Source organism: Daktulosphaira vitifoliae, unplaced genomic scaffold (assembly GCF_025091365.1).
Source record: "Daktulosphaira vitifoliae isolate Bord-2020 unplaced genomic scaffold, ASM2509136v1 Scaffold_1, whole genome shotgun sequence".
NCBI classification, from domain to species: domain Eukaryota; kingdom Metazoa; phylum Arthropoda; class Insecta; order Hemiptera; family Phylloxeridae; genus Daktulosphaira; species Daktulosphaira vitifoliae.
The window spans coordinates 78516650-78537049 of NW_026099572.1; the positions used below are offsets into that span (position 1 = coordinate 78516650).

The 20400-nt window shown below is 24.4% G+C and overlaps 1 protein-coding gene across 1 annotated transcript in view; it reads right to left on the reverse strand.

Moving 5' to 3' along the window:
• Positions 1–20177, reverse strand: part of LOC126896669 (tolloid-like protein 1) — a 23199-nt gene extending 3022 nt beyond the window's left edge. Inside the window, exons 1-15 of the mRNA XM_050669622.1 lie at positions 20022–20177; positions 18803–19033; positions 14416–14695; positions 10956–11177; positions 10510–10688; positions 10251–10357; positions 9243–9372; positions 8795–9010; positions 6622–6744; positions 6073–6224; positions 5491–5686; positions 4829–4951; positions 1528–1688; positions 1146–1332; positions 468–721 (exon numbers count right to left, since the gene is read on the reverse strand). Coding sequence (XP_050525579.1) covers positions 468–721; positions 1146–1332; positions 1528–1688; positions 4829–4951; positions 5491–5686; positions 6073–6224; positions 6622–6744; positions 8795–9010; positions 9243–9372; positions 10251–10357; positions 10510–10688; positions 10956–11177; positions 14416–14695; positions 18803–18965 — 2493 coding nt within the window. The 5' untranslated portion in view covers positions 18966–19033; positions 20022–20177. The remainder of the gene's footprint in view (positions 1–467; positions 722–1145; positions 1333–1527; positions 1689–4828; positions 4952–5490; positions 5687–6072; positions 6225–6621; positions 6745–8794; positions 9011–9242; positions 9373–10250; positions 10358–10509; positions 10689–10955; positions 11178–14415; positions 14696–18802; positions 19034–20021) is intronic.
• Positions 20178–20400: the final 223 nt, after the last annotated feature.

Consider the following 20400-nt stretch of genomic DNA (forward strand, 5'->3'; position numbering starts at 1 on the left):
ATATGTTCATTTTTGAAAAAGTTACGGCAGTTTTTAGTAAAAAAAATTGAAAAAATTTCGAAAATTAGCGATTTTTAAATTTGTAATTTTTTTGGAGGTTTCCCCCATTTACGGGGAACGAGGGAAATTTTTTCAATTTTGAAGGGTAATGTCTTCGACTAGATACGATTTGTGATCTTTTAACGTATCGTTGAAAGAAATCCGTTCGGTGAGAGCTGAGAAAAAGTGGTAACAGACACAAAAAAAAAAATAAAAAAATAAAAAAAAAAACACATCTTAGTAAAACCAATACCTTCTCAGCTTCGCATCGAAGCTAATAAAAGGTATTTAAATGTTTTTTTTTTAATTTAGTAGTACATTTGGAATGAATTCAGATATACAACAAAAACTATAATTGAAAAGTGTATAAAGTATATCTTGGAAAAAATTGTATGTTATAAATAATAAAATATGTATTCTTAGCTTACCACTTTGATTCTGTGACCTGGGGTAGTAGTGAAGTGCCATACGCAGTCTTTTCTGCCAGGATATGCATCCGGGTAATTGGGACTACTGATTTTTCCATGTGGTGCCGATATTTCATGTTTACATCCACCTTCTTTACAGTCATGCTTATTCTCGTGTAACATGAAACCATTATTACATGTACATTCATATGATCCTGGAGTGTTCTTACATTCATGCTGACAACCACCATTGTTTATTGAACACTCGTCCATATCTAAAACATGAAAGTCTTGTTACTAAAATTTGAACTTATAAAATTGTAGGTACTTGTCTTATATTTTTATGTACCCAGTCCTATTTCATTACGTGAAAAAAATACTTGTACTAAAAAAAATAGCAGCAATTATACCAAATATAGATTATAAACAGGGACATTCTTAAAATTTGAATCATTAAATCGTTTTTTTTAACAAGAGATATAGGCTTTCAATGATCTATTATCGTATGAAAAATTAAAGCTATTTTACTTTAAAAATGTTTAAAATATGTGCCAATATTGTGCATAATATTAACAATACTCACATGTAAGTGTGGATCAATAAATAAAACTAATTTACCAAATGTTGAAATACGCTGCTTTGTAAATGGGACGATGGCATATGTATTGATATAACAATAATTATAACTCATTATCATACCCGTAAAAAAAACAGCGGCAAATCCAGTTTTGTGAACTGAACTATCTGATTCAAATTCAACGCGAAGAGCATTAGCTTCAGAAGTGATCATAGATGGTGCTTCTTGTCCACAATAAACCCCATGCTTTCGAAGTTTGTCTGACCCAATTTTACTATATACCTCAACTCGATCATATTCACACTCAGCCTAAGAAAAATATAAAACATGTAATAAAGTGAAAAAAGAAGAAATGTTTTATACAAGATGTAAAAGATACAAACTGATCATCATTTCAATTCCATAAGTTATTATTTGAACTCACCTGATGCAACTAAAAAAAATATATTCATTAACACTTAGAAATTATTTAGTAATCAGTCAAATAAAAAAATGCTCACTAACATTATTTCCTTCCAAGTCAAAATGAGTAAAATTCAATGTTATTTTAAACTGAGCTGGTGCAATAATTTCCCAAATACAACTTTTGTTTCCAGGGTATAAATCCGGGAATGACGGACTAGTTATTGTCCCGTTTGTAGCTTCAATAATTCCTCCACAAGCATCTTTAAGAAGATAATAATAAATAAAAGTAAAGAGTGTATAGTGACGAAATTTCTATTCAAAATTTTTAAAAGTAATAATAATCATGAGAGTACAGCAAAATAATTTTTTACAAATACATCGTTTGTTTATTTGTTAATACAACAGTGCCTATTTTTTAATTTGTATTTAATTTTCTAGTAGTTTGATGAAATTTCATCTTACACACAAACTATATATTAAATGTTAATAAAATTTAACATTAAACATTTAACTTTCTATAGTGTAAATAATTTTATTAATATATTTTTATTAAAGAAATAAAATTTCTAAGAATAATTTTCTATGATTTTAGTCTAAATAATCCAATGCTAGACAAAAGTAATTCGTTTTTCATCTAGTATTTCATCAAAATTTAAACTAATAAAGTATTAATACAATTAAATGACTGATCAAATAGCTATTATTTTTTTAATTTTTAAAATTAAGTCTAATTGGAATTTTCAAGATATCACTTTTTTTTATTTTTAAGAAAAATTTATACTCAAAATTTTGTTTAGAGTTTGAAATATAATGTATGTAATAAGAACATAATTTTTTTTATTAAATCACAATAATTAATTAATTAATATTACAATACTATATAAAAAACAATGATAGAATTTTTTTTGAACAGTATTAAGGTTTCAAATAACTTCAACTATCTCAAGCCTTTGAGTAATTAAATAGTTGAGTCAGGTTAACACATAAAAACAATTTAAAAAATAACAATAATAATTACAATAAGCAATTGCAAAAAAACAAATTGAGCCATTGTTTTAATAGTGATTTATTAATCATAAAAACAAATAACAGTTTTGCATTAAAATTTATTTTTGTAAGTTCAATGTATTACAAATCAATGATTGATTTTTTTTAATGTGATTATGTTTTTTTATAAATTGTCATATTTTTTAATGTTATGTTATGTTATAACATAGTTTAAAAATTAAAAAATATGCCCACCCTATACCATCATTTGAATTGATTAAGTACATAAAAAATGATTTTGTTATTTTATATCGTAAGTAAAGAAATACGACACAAATGATTCCGATAAAAGAAATATCACGTTTTATCACAAATTTAAAAATTTATTAAACTGAGGAAAAGCTCAATATTGAAATAAATAATTAAATTTTATAGTTATGAACATATGTTTAAAAATAAATAACTTTAGACCATATTTACAGGCTTTTAAGCCGTTACAAAATCGTTAATTTGAAATTTAATATATTATAATGATTATAAAAAATATTTCATTATTTGAGAACACTATTTAAATATTACAAGACTTGAACTTTTTTTGGTTGGCATAATTTTATTTTCGTAAACACATTATGTCATGTAATTTAATGAAATAATGTTGATTTGAGATAAGATTCTAACTTTAAAAGTATACATTTTATATTTATTTTAAAATAAAATGAAGTTTATGCATTATAATATTAAATTTGAATAAATATTTTAATAACTTTTTTTACTCAAATATCTTTTTTAATTCTCTTATTTATTGAAAAATATTATTTTTTGAGAAACAAATGTATTCCTAATTGGTTAACTCTTTTTTTCACTCAATATAATATTATGATATTGAATTGAAAAATTACTAAATTAAATTTTTTTATTATTTTGTATTTCGTAATTTTATAGCATATTAGTTTTCGCCTGGTGGTGCTCCGCGCCAGACTCAGTGCCTTGCAGGACTCTTGCACCGTAGGAGCGTTAGACCCTTCAAGTTGTCCTTACAGGTAAATCACTGACTCCAGTAGAAATATCCGGCTAATCTGGGTACGATATGTATTATATAAAGACAATATAACTCCAAAAACAATTTACCAGAAAATTATTCCCAATTGTAAATTGAATAAAAATTTGAAACATAATAATATGACAACAAAATACTTATGTGTATTCACAATTATACTTCATAATAATCCACTAATTATTATTCCAAACAACAGATAGACGAAAGAAAACAATCTTAAAATGCCATGTTATAGTGAAATTAAACATAAAATTTAGATGCGTAAAACAAAATCACATCATATTAAAATATATACGCGTGAAAAAAAAAATATAACTCAGTGAGAAATAAACAGATTTCAACAAAATTTTCAGAGCATCGGTGGAATCTCTAAGCAAACCTAGTAAAAATTTCAGGATTTAAATCGAAAAACGATGGTGTCAATGAGGGTTATTGATAGAAATTTTTAAACGCTCACGGTGCACTAAAAACAATTTTTACATCTTCACAAATAATTTTCTTAGAATAACGTCGTCGAGTATTTTAATTAAAAAAAAAAATTTGAAAATAGTACGTCGTTAAATAATAATTTCAGCATCGACTAATTTTTCAATGTTTTATTCTATTATAAGATTATTATTTCAATAGAAATCATATTTATCACTTCTTTTGGGATTTAAAAAGATTCTTCAATAAAATATTATGAATATATTAGATTCATATAACTTTAGCAAAAATCATCAACTAATTGTCACAGTAATAACATCAAAGGCAGTAACTTATATTACTTGTACTGAAATAATTGATTAAAAGAATTCAGCCTACTCAATTTTTAAGTATATACTTTTCTTTAATAAACCATCCTTTTATATATATTTTATACACAAAATAGTTTCGATGTATCACATTTGCCAGGCATCCCGTAACGCATCACGCCCTTCTTTATAAAAATCCTTAATAAAACTTTTCATACATTTTACCCTTTAGAATAATAGTTTTGAAATTTATTCATTACAATAAATGAATCGATTTAAAAAATTAAATATTTATGAAAAAAGTTAATAATAGTATTTGAAACTGAATGTTAAACAGCCTTTTTTTCCCGAGAAAAAACTTTTTTTTTTAATTAAAAATTGTTATTTTTACTGAAATTATAAAACTTTTATGCGTTTGAAAAAAAATTTATTTTGCGTTTTTATATAATAATACAAATTGTATCAATTTGCATTTATATATAGAATGTCCCACTGTAACTTACTAATTATAACATTATTTTATATAGTCAAATCGGTAAATCTAGGTGGGACACCCTGTAAACCATCCATGAAACAGAACTCATTTTTATCTAATGATTATTATTTAAATAAGTTTAAATACCTTCACAATGTTTGTTATCAGAATGAAGTTCAAACCCAACTTTACAAGCACAGTCGTATCCACCCATCGTGTTAATGCAAAACTGTTCGCAACCATGATCTACAGAAGTACACTCATCATACTCTGAACAAAAAAATGTCATTTTAAATAATTTTTATATTTTAAAATTTCAATTTTAATAAAAAGTATAGACTGAAATTAAAAATGACCTTGGAAACATAATATTCTTTATGATATCGTAATGCCGATCAATGTATTTTCATTCATTGTAACATCATGATAAAATATTAAGGTAAGATTTCAAAATATTATAGCTTGTCATAATACTCTCTTAGACTAGATTGTCAAAACTATAAAATTCAATCATTAAAAAATTATGTTTCTAAATAATTTTGTCTATCTTAAAAAGATTATCCACCTTTTTAAGACAGATGTGGCATTTTTATTGAAATTTCAAAAGTCATATTTCAAGTACTTTTTTGTTTTGTTTTTAAATCTATAACACAAATGAATAAAAAATTTTAAGATCCAATATTTTAATAAATAAATTTTGAGTAATTTTTGACATGAACAAAAGAGATGCTTGACTATTTAGAGTAAAAATAACTTAAAATAATCTAAGTAGTATTTATTTAAACATAATGATAATACATTCACTTTACCTTTCATAAATGTAGCCGAAAATCCAGCCTTTTGTACAGAACTATCTGATAAAAATTTTATGTATAACTTGTTTGTAGTAGAATGGACATCTAGAGGTAGCTTGTATCCACAATATTTATTTATTAAAGGACTATCAGCGCTATGACCATTTCTAATTTCGACAAAGTCATAAAAACAGTTATCGTGGTTTTCGATCTAAAAAGATAATAATTTATAGTTATTATTTGTACTACTTACTGTCGTATTGTTAATTATATTCAATCCAGAATAAATAGCAATAAATAGAGGTCCCCCCATTTATGTGGAGCTTGATGGGTACAACTCACCGAAATTCACGCGACCGCCAACTTATTTTCAGAAAATGTAACACTTGAAAGGTTTCGGGCAAAATTAAAAAGCTTATCAAATATAATATTTAATAACATTTATGAACAAATGTATCAGCATGTTCCCCCCTCTTGGAAAAATGTCTAAATACATACTTGGTCCCCTCATCAAAGTTCTATTATAACATATTTACAGAATAATTAATTAAAAATCACTTAAATTTAACAAAATATAATTATAAATGTTAGACTTACTTCAAAAACATTGAATTTTAATCCTACTTGATACCCTTCAGGTGCTGTTAATTTCCAAATACATTCTTTATTCGGAAGATAATCATCAGGAAAATTGGGCGATTCTAGATGACCCTGTTCATCAGTTACCATGACTTCTCCTCCACAAACAGCTATAAAGTAAAAACAAGGAGAACATTTTTTTTTTTTAGGATCAAAATATATGAGTCACTTATGGATATATAATAAAAGTCTGTACATATATCTGTGGAGCCACCAGAGCTGAAAGTGACAAAGTGCCATTTTAGAAAAAAATTAAACAAGTACAAAACTAAAATGTAAAATAACCACTCTTTCGATTGAATTAAAGATAATAATGAATTTTTAAAACAAAGTGCTATTTATCGTGGAATTTCTAAATAAACTATATTGAAGAGAGAAAATCATCTTTTATTTAAATTATTTGTAGCCTTTATAAATTTTTAAATTTGATTTTATTGTAACAATTTTTTTTACATTAATCTTTTTAGGTCTAAGTGCCTCATATAAAATAAATTATGCTTTATTAACCTTCATAACTAGCAGCAAATCCTTTGAAATTCACACCTTTATCTGACATCATGAAACTGATGAGCATTCTACTATTTGCTGTAACAATTAAATCTTGAACACGACCATTTCCACAAAATCTGCCTATAATAACATTCAGATTTAATATTCAGACATAATTATTACATACAATTTAAACATTTATTAATGATTATCCGTTATCTACTATACCAGGAAGATAGGCAGTCAGAATTCTATATCAAAAATCAAAAAAATAATTTCAGGATGCCCTTTTAGAATTTTATTTAATACTTAATGATTTAACCTAATAATTATAAAATAATTCGTGAAATTTTCAAGGATGGGATGTAAACACCTCTAAATATATATCTAACAGAGATTGGTTGTTGAAGTCTAGTTAAACTGTTCTGAAGTCCTGAGGCCAATTTTGACAAAATTGAATTAATACTAAAACTTAACCAAAAATAATAATAGTTTACGGTACATTTACCTTGTTATAAAATTGTTAAATACTTGAGAAGTTAAATTTTGATTACCATAAATTTAAAAAACCCAGCACAGGGGGGTTGCGGCACAGTGGTGACGTAGCATAGTTGGATCAAGTATAGTGATATCTGACAGTGATTAAAATCACTATAAAAAAAAAACGCTTCGATGCAAATCTTTAGATAGTGTTTAATTTAAAAAAATTGGTGGATTATTCCAAAAGCTACATGATCTGCTAGTTCCTTATTAATATCCTGATTAAGATAAAGTATGTCGAATGAAAAAGAGATTTTTAAAAAATATTATTTCTCATAAAAAAATTGTGTTGATCCATACACTTTTCAATAACTTACAGCATTATAAAGTTAAAAATATAAAAAATCGTATTTTTATTAACTTTGATGTCTGTTTTCACAATGAAGATAAAATAAAGTCCGAAATTTTTTTTTTCCGTAATAAAGTATATTACATTAGGTTTAATTTAAGAAAAAGTAGTCACTTTAAATCCCCCCCCCCATGTGGGCAAGTTTAGGGTCAGATTTATAAAAAGAATATACCAAACAATAGGTAAAAACATTATGCATCTATTAAAAAAGAAATTATATTGATTTGTTCAATTTTGAAAAAGTTATAGCAGTTTTAAGTAAAAAAAATTGAAAAAATTTCGAAAATTAACTATTTTTAAATTTGTAATTTTTTTGAAGGTTTCCCCCATTTACGAGGAACGAGGAAATTTTTTCAATTATTGAGGGTAATGTCTTCGACTAGATACAGTTTGTGATATTTTGACGTATTGTTGAAAGAATTCGATTCGGTGAGAGCTGAGAAAAAGTGGTAAAAGACACAAAAAAAAAAAAAAACACATCATAGTAAAACCAATACCTTCTCAGTATCACATCGAAAAAGGTATTTAAACTAGCTCGAAATATAATTCAAGTTTCTAATAAAAAAATAAAAAAATATGGCCCCTTTCTTTTTAAATATGTAACTATATTCTTTTTAAATATGTTTAATTAAGTTTTAAAACAAGCACTTAAGCCTTATTATAAACATTTTTATTTATTTTGGTGATTGATAATTTTTAAGATGGTTTAAATATATTAAATATTTTGAAAATACTAGGTTGAAATTATAATTGCATTTTTTTATATAATACTACTATTAAATATCTATTTTCTAAATTATCTTATTTATTATAATTAATGATGCAGTAAAAATATAAGTAAGTCGTCAACAATCATTATTATTTTAAGGAAACGGAAAAAATTATCCCACCATTATATTTTTATAGCATTTAAATTTCATACTTCTTAATAATTAAAAATAATGTAACACGTAATAAACAAGAGTATTTCAATAAATTTATATCCTGTATTCGTTAAAGTTAGTAGATATCTTATTGATGTTATATGTCACTCATATACTATACTAAGTATTGTACATAAAACATTTTTTGAAAACATGCCATTTAAAAAAATATTCAACTATTATGTATTTATCGAATAAAATATTTCTTATGGAAATTAATTTTTGCACAATTACCTCATGTCACTTTATAAAATAAATTAAAAAATTTTAACTTATAACAAAAAAAATATATTTTAAAGTAGTCATTTAAATATTGTCAATTTTTAAATACCATACGTTATTACTATTGTGACAAAATAAATCTGTAATAAGTTCATACCAAGCAATGGTGATTTATGCCAGTATCCATCTCGAATCTCTAAGTAATCGGAGCTACACTGATCTGACTTAAATATGTCTAGTTCAGTAATATTTAGAACTATACGTTCTCCATGAGTAGCTGTTATTCTCCATTCGCACCGTTCACCATATACTTGTCCTATCTCCGGAGTATATCCAAAAATACCATTGTTCTCTTGTAATGTTTTACCACATTCTATATAAAAAAAATTGTATATCAAAATATTTTACGTATTAGTTACTTTATTAAAAAGTAAAATGCTCATTATTAACTTGAAGATAATATGTTACACTAAACTAAACTAGCTTACAAGTTATTTCACTTTTACTTGATAAGGTAAAACTCTTTTTTAATTTGACATACGTAATTGTATATTTGTAACTAGTCCATTAAAAGTTTATTAAGTTACTATACTTTTTTTACTCACTGAAACATTTGTACAATAACTTAGTTTGAGCAATATCTCCTTCACTCAAACGAACTCGCTGTCCGATTTCAGGTCTTTTTTTTGAATTTCTTATTGAATCAATTGGATGAATTGTTTCTAAATATGATCCCTAAAGTTTTAATAGCTAATAAAAATATAAATATATGACTTAGAGTGATATATTTCGTTTTTATTTCACCTCTAATTTATATTAAATTCTAAGTTTTTTCTTATTATATATTTTTTACTGGATATATTTTTACGGTTATTCTAATTTAATTATTTATATTATTAAATATTGATAATTCTCATTAGCAAACACTTCATTTTTAAGTTTAAGATAAAAATAAATTTCTACGAATTCTATATCTCTCTAAAATTTATTATGTTATTATTACGCAAATCGTTAAATGTTAAATGGAGACTTCTATATGTTTTTTTTTTTTGTAAACTTTCATAAATAATAAGTAGAATCTTCGATCGATGACGTGAGGAGATTTCTATCAAAGATAATGTGACCATAAAATATATGTACACCTTTAGTTTAATATGAAATTTAACCAAATGCTGAGTGATATATTATTTTTTCTGTAAAATTCACAAACATTTAGCGATTTACATAATGTAGAAGTCTTTTTTTTATTTTATATAGTTTTATTAATAGTATCATGTTTCATAAGTGTTTTAAGATTTTAATAAACCGATATAAATCTACAATATAAATTTGTTTGAAACATAATATAAGGTAACATTTTGTAGGAAAAAGTATTCCAAGAAGACCCTATGTAATAATTTCTTAATATAAATCCAAATTTTATTTTTAAATTATTTTACAAAAAACAAAAAAGAGTTTGTATTTACGATACTTTTTGTATGTTACTCATATTTCAAACAATTGATTTAACGATTCTTTTGAAATTTGATAATATTAATTTGATTAAAAATGGAATTTATTGTATTCATACCCAATACAGCTCTTTATGATAAGGAATAGTCATTTATTTTTACCTTAGAAAATGTATTTTTTGCGTAATGCATGATAGAGTCATAATCGTAAGGAAGTCCTAATGAATTGACTTCTTCTTCAGTTAATTTATTGAAATTATATTCTTGGCCTAATCAACAAGATATTGATTATAAATATTTGTAATAATTTTTTTTAATATAAAATAAAATATAATTGGTCTTAAAAAAATCTTACATAGAATTATTATACTTGTATGTGACTAAGTTCATAAATAATAATTAGTTAATAATTCAAATTTACCTGATATAATATGATCTCTTACAATTTGCACATGGTTGTCACGATCTGGTCTTGTGTGTTCATGCCAAAATCCTACCACATGTCCAAGTTCATGCACAACTATCCCAAACTTATCACAGTTTTTTCCAATAGATATAGCTTGTGGTCCGTTTCCGCGTTTTCCAACAAAAGAACAGCATCTGTAATATTATTTTTAGTCACATTTTTTATTTGACAAAATTAATTTTTAAAAATTGAATATGAATATACTACTATTAAACAATTTATCATCAATTTTATGTTAATAGTAAAAAACAATTTTTTTTAACTATATATAAAAATTCTAGTAATACTTATATATATAAATATATATTTATACATTTCACTGAATTTTTTTAGTCATGATACTCAACTTACAAGTTTCTTATAATAAAATGCAAATAAACAGTAAAAAATAAATTATTTACCCGCATGGTCTTTCAGTAAAAACAATGTAGTTAGGATGTTCATCTGCATTACGTTCAACAAACTTGATACATGTAAAATTTTCCCAATGCCTCATGGCTTGTTTAAATAATGCTTTATGAGGTCCTCCAAAACTACTATCTATTTCATATGGAATAACTCCATAGTCCCATACTCTTTCTTTTCGCGCAGTTGCTGCTCTACGTTTCCGTGTATGGAAATAGCTATAATAATATACAAAATTGATTATAAAAGTTTGTTGGCGTTATAATCTAAAAAAATTATCAATATTTATATTATTTTAGAAGAAGTCGACTGGCTATCGTTAAAAAATCATTTGTATATAATAAAAAGAACAAAATAATTTCCTTTGATAGATTCTTGCAAGTTTGTTTTTATATACAAACGTCATATAACTTACTAAAATATAAATACTTATGATCCCTATATTTCAGTAAATATATTAAGATTTTTTTTAATTGCTTTAATCCCCAAGAAAATTTATTGGGTTCTATAGGTCTGTCACTGCAAAGAGTAATTTCAATTACTAAGGCAATCCCTCGCTTTCTAATGGATCTATACGTGGCCCAGCCTTTAACTGCTAATAATGTTTGTCAATCATAGCCACTAACCAATTCTCGATCAACAGCCATTTTAAAAGTATACACGACTATATTCATTTAATTTTTTCAAGGGACTAAATGATAACAAGGACATATTTAAATACTTTAAAATCAATTTGTTTTTCTTTGAAAAAAAAAATATAAGAACAAAATATATTTTTTAAATCGTTCAAGTTTCTTAATGTTTATTATTGACATATAATCTTTGTAATAAAATATAAGAAATTAATTAATAAAATCCACTATTAATGAAAATTGTATTTTAACTATCCTCTTAGAGAATATAGCTACATTTATTCTAATGATAATAGATGTTTTTCTATTTTAAAGCAATTTTTAATTGATATTTTTCGTTGTATTTTGATCACGTTTGTGTTTCTTTATGGATCCTGAATATAACATACATTTTGCTCTTCTACTAAATAACACAAATTAAATGCGTTGCATAATTAAATTCCGTTGTAAAAAACACCTAAATGTTTAAATAAATTAAGTAAAATAAGTAAAAAAGTACATTATTAGTTTTTAGAATGTTTGTTTTGATGTAAATGGTAAAAATATCAAAATAAAACACAATATTTTGCAGTTTATTTAAAAAAAAAATCCTGTAAGAAGACTGCCCCTGGAGCCTGTTTTAAAATTAAATTCTATTCTGTCTTAGATGCAGTTTAGATAGACTTGAATGGTTTTCATATTGGACTATGCATTCTATATAATATTATATTAATATTAGGTACAGGCCTGGATAGACTAAGCGAGCTATCAAAGAAATCTCAAGAAGTCCCTTTAAATTTAAGGCTTCTCGTAAATATTTCGGGCTACATTTTATTATAGATACAGTGATATATTATTATTAATCTACAACTTGAGTAATTTATAAAAAAGCTCAAAAGCTTTCGTACAGTTTATTTATAAATAGTCCTTTGCCTTTAAATACCTTTACCTAAAAACCTTTATAATTGACAGATATTTATTTGCGAGTTTTGTCAAAAAACTTTTAACCGGTTATAAGATGATTAAAATTTAAATAACTACATCATACGTTATTGATAAAATATTGATCATATTGATAAAATTGAAATGTTAGTTCATTTTCTGTGTTGAGTTTACTTGACTTATTTAAATTATTTAAAACTAATTTTAAATGCAAAACTGATGCTGTATAAAGGTGTTTACAAGAAAGCACTTTTTGTAAAAGCTGGCTTAAAAACTTTATAATTTGGAATTTATATCCCACCTATACATATAACACAGAGGAAAGTTTTTTAAAAAGAACAAAAATTGAAGAAAAAAATTGAAAAGGAAAAAAAGTTATTGGGAGCCCATTAAGGATTTTTTTTTAGCGCTAACTATTAATTATAATAGTTTGTTGAACTTAAGTTAGCATTAATAATATATATCTTAAAAATATACATTCCATAACTTAAATACACAGAAAAAACTTTTACTAAAATCATTAATTTATACTATATGATTATATTAACGGCTAATTTTTAAAAATAAAATTTTTAGGAGACATTCATTATTTTATCTATTGGAAATAAAAATTTATTTTAAAGAATAGTCAAAATACGTTTCATCATCATTTAATAAGAAATATATAATGTGCTATTTAATATTAGAGTATTTATCGTAGTGAAATTACATTTAAGGATATGATATTGACAGGCCAACATAGACAATCTAATTTCCTATTTGGTACTGGGAGGATTACAAATTTGATGTACCGACAAACATCATGGGGATACTACTGTTTGTCCATTAATGTTCACCCCAAATTACAAAATACATTATTTCACATTCACTGAATATTATCATGAGAAATATATTGAAATATTAAATGAATAACATTAATTTTCCGACACAGAAAAAGATGAGAAGGTTTAAAATCATTAGTATTTTTCAGCACATTAAATATGTAACCAATTTTGATTTAAAGTATGTAATATTGAAAAAGTATGAAATATTTTAGCATAGTCGATGATTAATATTAACAAATAATAAAAAGGATAAGAAAAAATATTATTTTATACAAATAAAATTATTTTCATAAATTCATTTCGAAAAATTAAATTAACTCAAAATATCAATTAGATTTATTATTTAACATGCGCGTACTTAGAAATTATATATGTATGCCATAAGTATTTTTTATTAAAAATCTTAAACATAATATAAGGTTTTCGATTCGATTGGTTTGGAATGATTCTACCGATCAATATATTACATATAATATTAAAAAATGGTAACATGTTGTTACAAAATATATTTCGCCTGAATGAGTGACGTGTAGTTAAATCTAATTTAAATGTCAAAAATAAATCTAAAAAAAACATATTATATCATAAACATCATATTTCATAGTGTAGAATATGAATTTTTACATAAATGTTATCATTTATATAAAAACTGTAACAAAATTATGTTATAACACAACAATATAATTACAAATTGATTTAACTGTTTTATTTTCACGGATTTTTTAAGTAGTGAATTCACTAATTTATTATTTTATAAGTGCAATAATAGTTTTATTTTAACATTTTACTTTATTTAACTTATTATTTAATTTCAATAGGACCTCAATATCAACTGATTATTTTAGTAAATGTGAGTTCTCGTTTCCAATGTTTATTTATTTTTAATAATTATAAATTGATATAATATTTTTTCGATCATCTTACATTTATAGCTCTTTGGCGTGCATATTAAATAGATATCATACAAAACAAAAAATGTTGGATTTTTTTTACTTTTCTATGTAGTTGGATTACAATTTTTAAAACAAATCATAATATAATTATTATTCTATTAAAAATAAACGAAATGCAACGTTTACCTGTTTAATGAAGTATCAATGGTTTTATTTTTTTTATCACTATGCTTCCTCTTGCTAAAATTAATTTTTCTAGTTCTATTGTTGTGTTTATGTCTTATCTTAACCTTAGTAACATCCAAGTTTTCGTTAGTTCTATGCATAATTCCTTCTTCTTCTATTTGAAGCCCTTCATTTATTTCTTTCTTGTACTTTTCAACTTTTTCAGCGTATGCCTGTTCGCCATTATCTTTTTGTTTTCCATAATCTACTCCAGAAATGGCAATGTCACCCAAAAAACTTCCTAAAATTTTAAAACAAATAATTTGTTATATTTAAGATACTAAACTAAAAGAATTCAACATTATCATAGTTTAGTCGGAGTAAATAAACCGGCGTATTAAAATATTCAATAGTACTTATTAGGTGTTCTTTTACAAATTTACAAATCATACTTATCAAAAATATTTATGAGATATTAGTTATTACTTAACTAAATATTATTAAGGAACATAAAATTATAAAATATAAAAAAGATAATATCTTGTTTATATTGGTTTTATTCGATGTAGCGCTAATGCTAGATATTGCAGACCTCAATACTAAAACATTTTTCAAGATCTTTTTGAGATTTATTTTATTAAAAATTATTCATTTTTTATTTTTGCTCTGTTATTGAGGCTTTAGGCAAGTGGCTTTACTTTTTCGCTGACCCTAATTCAATAGATTAGAGCACAAATGAGATAAGTGATAATTCTGGCAAAAATGAGTTATGATATAAATGACAGTTTTGTACACAAACGATATAATTATTTTATTAAATTTCACTACTTTATAGAATTTCAAAATTTAGGCCTCACATTAACTATCATGATAGTAAAAAATTTAATAAAAAAACTACTGAAATCCTTAAAAGCCCATTTTTTTTTTTTTTTTTTGTGCGCTAAATCACCGATATTCTATTTACATTGTATAATGAGCCATATAAAATTTAAAGAAATACACATTTGGATAAAGTTAATTATTAAATCATTTTTTAGAAAATTTTGATAATAATATCGAATATATAACCCATTCAAATGATAGTACGGTCGTAACAAAAATTATATTATTGGTAAGGTTAGTTTTATTTTATCCCGAAAATATTCTTAAACAACATTAAGTATAATTCTCTAGATTTCAAGAGACTTATTCTTTAACTGAATTCATAAGATTTCTATATCATCTAGTTCTGTTCATAATCTTAGAACAATTAGTCATCACTATAACGCCTAACAGAAAAGTTTGTACATAAGAATTATGATTTTACTTAGACATGAAAAAAACTTTTATATCATGTAAAAAAAATGGAGTTACATCAATATTTAACTAATTTTTTTATCATCCTACTAAAATATATACAGCAAATGACTAATTTATAAGTCACATAAGTCTCCTAAGTGGTAGATTTTTAGACATCTTAAGCCCTTTATCATATTTTAACATAGATATTTATACATAATGTAATATTTAGGACAAGGCTTTGATACGTATTTCAAGAGCATATTATTGTACAGGATTTCTATACCTATAAAAATTTTGAAAACCATTGAGCCTCTTTGTATATGCCACGACAGTAAAACCGTTTAATTTTAATTTTAACTAGATATTACTTATGAAGCTCCTCATCTACATAGCGATAGACATTTACACTATTTCGTGATCATACATTGCACTATAAGATTATAAGAATGTATTTTTTACTTAAGGTTCAACTAAACGAGATATTATTTTTGCATATGAATACATCTATTTAATATTATTTGCGTAATAGTAAGTGTAATAAAATCTAGTGCATATATTCTTAATCTATATTTGGGCAAGGATTAGTTAAGTGAAGATAACTTAAATTTAAGTATGTTGTATTGAATATTATAATAAAAAATTCTTTATTCAGTCATTTATTAAAAGTCAAATTAGGTAATTTATAATTTTTAAACGTGGAATAAATACAAATTTGTTGCTTTTCATATTATGTCAGTTACCAAAGGATAAATTATGGTATACACCCCCTCTCTAAAAACACCTATACAAGAAATTTTTTGATATGAACACAAAAAAAAATTTGATGATCAAAATAAAAGCCATACTAATTGTATTTTTAAATAGCTATTATACTATCCTTAATAATAAACATTAGAATTTATTATTTCTCAAGATTAATTTGTATGATACCATACACACTTTTATCATAAATTGTCTAATCATTGTAAATAAATCCAACTGCGACGAGAATTTTTTTCTTATAATAAAGATGATGAAAAATCATTATTTCTTGGAAGTAAACGTAATTTTATGTCTTTTGTATTTTAAAAATTAGGCTAAATGTGCATTCTAAAGGACTTAAGTATTGATAATGAATAAAAATTATGCCAAGCCAAAATTATTTATTTTTTATTTTTCACATAAATATATATATATAATATGGTTTAATTTTTTTCGACAGAGAAGCAGAAACGAATACAGGATCTCACCTTAGGAGGAAATATACAAAAAAAATGTTCATTCATTTTTCAAATAAAAATATTATACCTTCATTGTGTCATTACATATTTTTATTTATAATACTAAAATATCTTCTTAATATTAATTACTTTTTGTATTCTAAATAACAATTATGATCAAACTTTTTTTCAACAATTTTAAACAAATTTGATTTTTAAAAAGCCATATATATTTGTACTTAGTTTTAGTCGAATTAATTTATTAAAAAATATTTTTCAAATTTTTACTTTATTATAATTTAAAAGTTGTATACTTATTATTTATTATTATTATTTTATATACGTCCTCCCTGAAAAACTATTCGTGTGTTAATGAGGAAAAAAACTTATACAGCTTAGCGCTAAGGAATCAGACCTTAATAACTATGAACAGAACACGACGGGTTACCGACTGATCTAAGTAGGCAGTCATTTAACATAACTAAGAAAAAATCGGTTTAATTAAAGCTAACATCTTAAAAATTCTAGTAAATTAAGTAGGAATAAATATATTCTTCTATATTAAAATGTTGATAAATTTATAATATTTATTAGATCCGATATAAATTATAAGGACTGAAATCAAACAATCTCTTGATTTCATAGTAAATCTAATTTTATAATAAAATCGCGCTTTAATTGATTATTATTCACGTGTTAATTTACAATTAAAGTTGAAACAATGTGTACAATTTATCAAACATGAACATAGGCAAAATGAAACTTTAGGTCTGACAATCACTTTAAACGTGAAGACACAATTAAAATTTAATTGGATTAGGTTAAGTACAGAAGAGTTAACATATAATAGGATTTCACTAGAATATTACTTCTACAGTATACCTAGTGTAACAAATACTACGTTTTAAAAATCAGTTAAAAAAAATTAAATTATCTATTTAAAGATTAATTAATTTTTAAGTGATTAATAAAATAAGATACAAATGAGTGATAGTCAATATTTTGATTATTTATAGAAATATATCGAATCATTAAAATTTCTATATTTAATAGTTAACATGTCTTGATTTTGAAACATAGGTAGTCTAAAGTATTAGAGTATTTAATAAATTTTACAAAAATACGAATATTAACTTAATAAAGTTAAATAATCTATTATCATTTTAGAATACTTTAAGTAAATTCCAAAACTTTTTAATATATATATATAGTATATAATAAATATAGTCAATAAATTTATCAAAATTAAAAATTTATATAATATAAACTTTATATAATTTAATTTTAATATTTAAAAAAATTCACTTTAATAAAAAATAGCATTGTTTGTCTTAGCACAGTTTTTTGAAACTTTTACTTTGCGATAATCGATAAGTAAATAAAATATTAATTATGTGCGGAAATTGAAGCAAGTTCCTCTGGATATACAAAGACAAAAATAAAAATGGATATAAAAAATAAAAAACTACTTTGGTGTGCTAATTTTTTTTTACATTTGAACGGCCAAATATGAACAGTCAGCTGCCTATTCCAACCCGTTAAGATTCCAAACGCTGGTTAAATGAGATTGATGTCCTTTATATAATTTTTAATACTAAAAGATTAACTAAATTGCGTAATATCTCTATATAAAAACTCAAAAAACGTTTAACACAATTCTAAAATAATCTTTCAGGACATTTACTTCAGCTGTATTGAAACAACCAAAGAACCGCTTGTCTTGTAAATGAGACACATCAAGGAAGAATAAGAACGTGTATACCTCAGAGAAAGAGAATACAACCGTATTTCCTTATTAACGTTAAACGAAAACGTGCCAAATCGCTGCAATCTTAATATGAACGAAGTTATATCTATTTCTTACGGAACACGTAAAAGAAAACCAATGTAATCTTTAATTTTCTTAAAACATTAATATTGTTACTAACCAGCTTTACAAGGGTCCAAATCGATGTCGTTTGATATATTTTTAGAATATATCGAATTAATCAGTTCGTCAATAGTAAATTTAGAACTACTACAGACAACTTGGCGTAAATTCACTAAGACGTGAATCAACAATATCATTCCCAACCCCGCAGACATCTTCATAGCGACGGTTGTATCTATATCCAATGGCTATTATTACCAACACCGCATGATTTTTTTCATGATTATTCCTAAAAAAATATTAATTGTATTAAAAACAATATGTTTGTATCTTTTGTCAACATACTTTGTGATAATGTTTATGTTATCTCTTAAATATTTTACATTACATTTAATCTTTTATAATGATTATAGACATTACATCAAAATAGTAGTTTTAAATCAACAAACATAATGTAAATTTACCAACAAAAATTTTAGGATTACATGCATAGATTTATCGCCAATATATATAATTTATATAACATGTATTTAAGGTGATAATAAACACAGTTGAATAATTAATCAATTTAATTAAAAAATAATTTTTTTTTTTTAGATAAACATAATAATTAAGATATATTTTTAATCTGAATAACCATAATTCAGAACAAATCCAAGACCAATAATTAAAAAAAAAAAAAATGATTGAACTTTTCTTAGCTATATTTTTAGTAAAAATTTGTACATAATAACTAAAATGTCTTATATTATCAATCACCACACCTATGTATTATTTTGTTTAAATGTGATTAGAAAAGCTTTCGTGGCCTCATTCAATTGTTTCACACGTTAATCACAAAGTCCACTAACATTTTGGTTGAATTACCAACCACATATACAACTAATTTATAAATATATTTATTTTCAAAAAAATAAAAATAAAAGGAATAATAATAATGCTTATTTTATATTACGCGCAATAATTATTAAGAATAATTTAAGTATTATCTACGAAGTATATACATCATAATATTGGTGTTATATAATAAGTTGTAGATTTCCCCCCAATTTTCAAATTATCAATAATATTACTATAAATAACACCAGACGTTATACTTTCTTAGAATGAATATAATTTATGAAACAATAATTTTTTAACACTGCAAGCTAATAAATTTAAAATATATTTCAATAAAATGTTAATTTAATGTAATCTTCGATCACAAAAACTATATTGTTAGTTCTTAAATAAAATACATATGAATATTACATAAAACATTTTAAAAGAAAACTTACTATTATATATTTTTTTGTCCGTGAAATTAACCTCTAATTCTCGAAAATAGTTGATAATAAATTCTTATAACAACACGTTATGATACGGCCCGCGCCAATACGAACAAACTGCACACTCCACGCGATGCTTCTACGGCCACTACTAAAGAGTCCGCCGACGTGCGAGCGCCGTACACCTATACGAACACACACACAAGGAGCCTGACAAACATTTTCATTCCACCCTAAACGGTACTACTTCTGCCTGCTCCGAATCAATCTCTCATCTCTAATCCAGCGGCATATATACCTAATCAGTGTATAGTTTATAGTCTATATACTACCATGGTTTGTTAAATACAATAATAATAACAATTCCGATTTATTGACAAGTTTATGA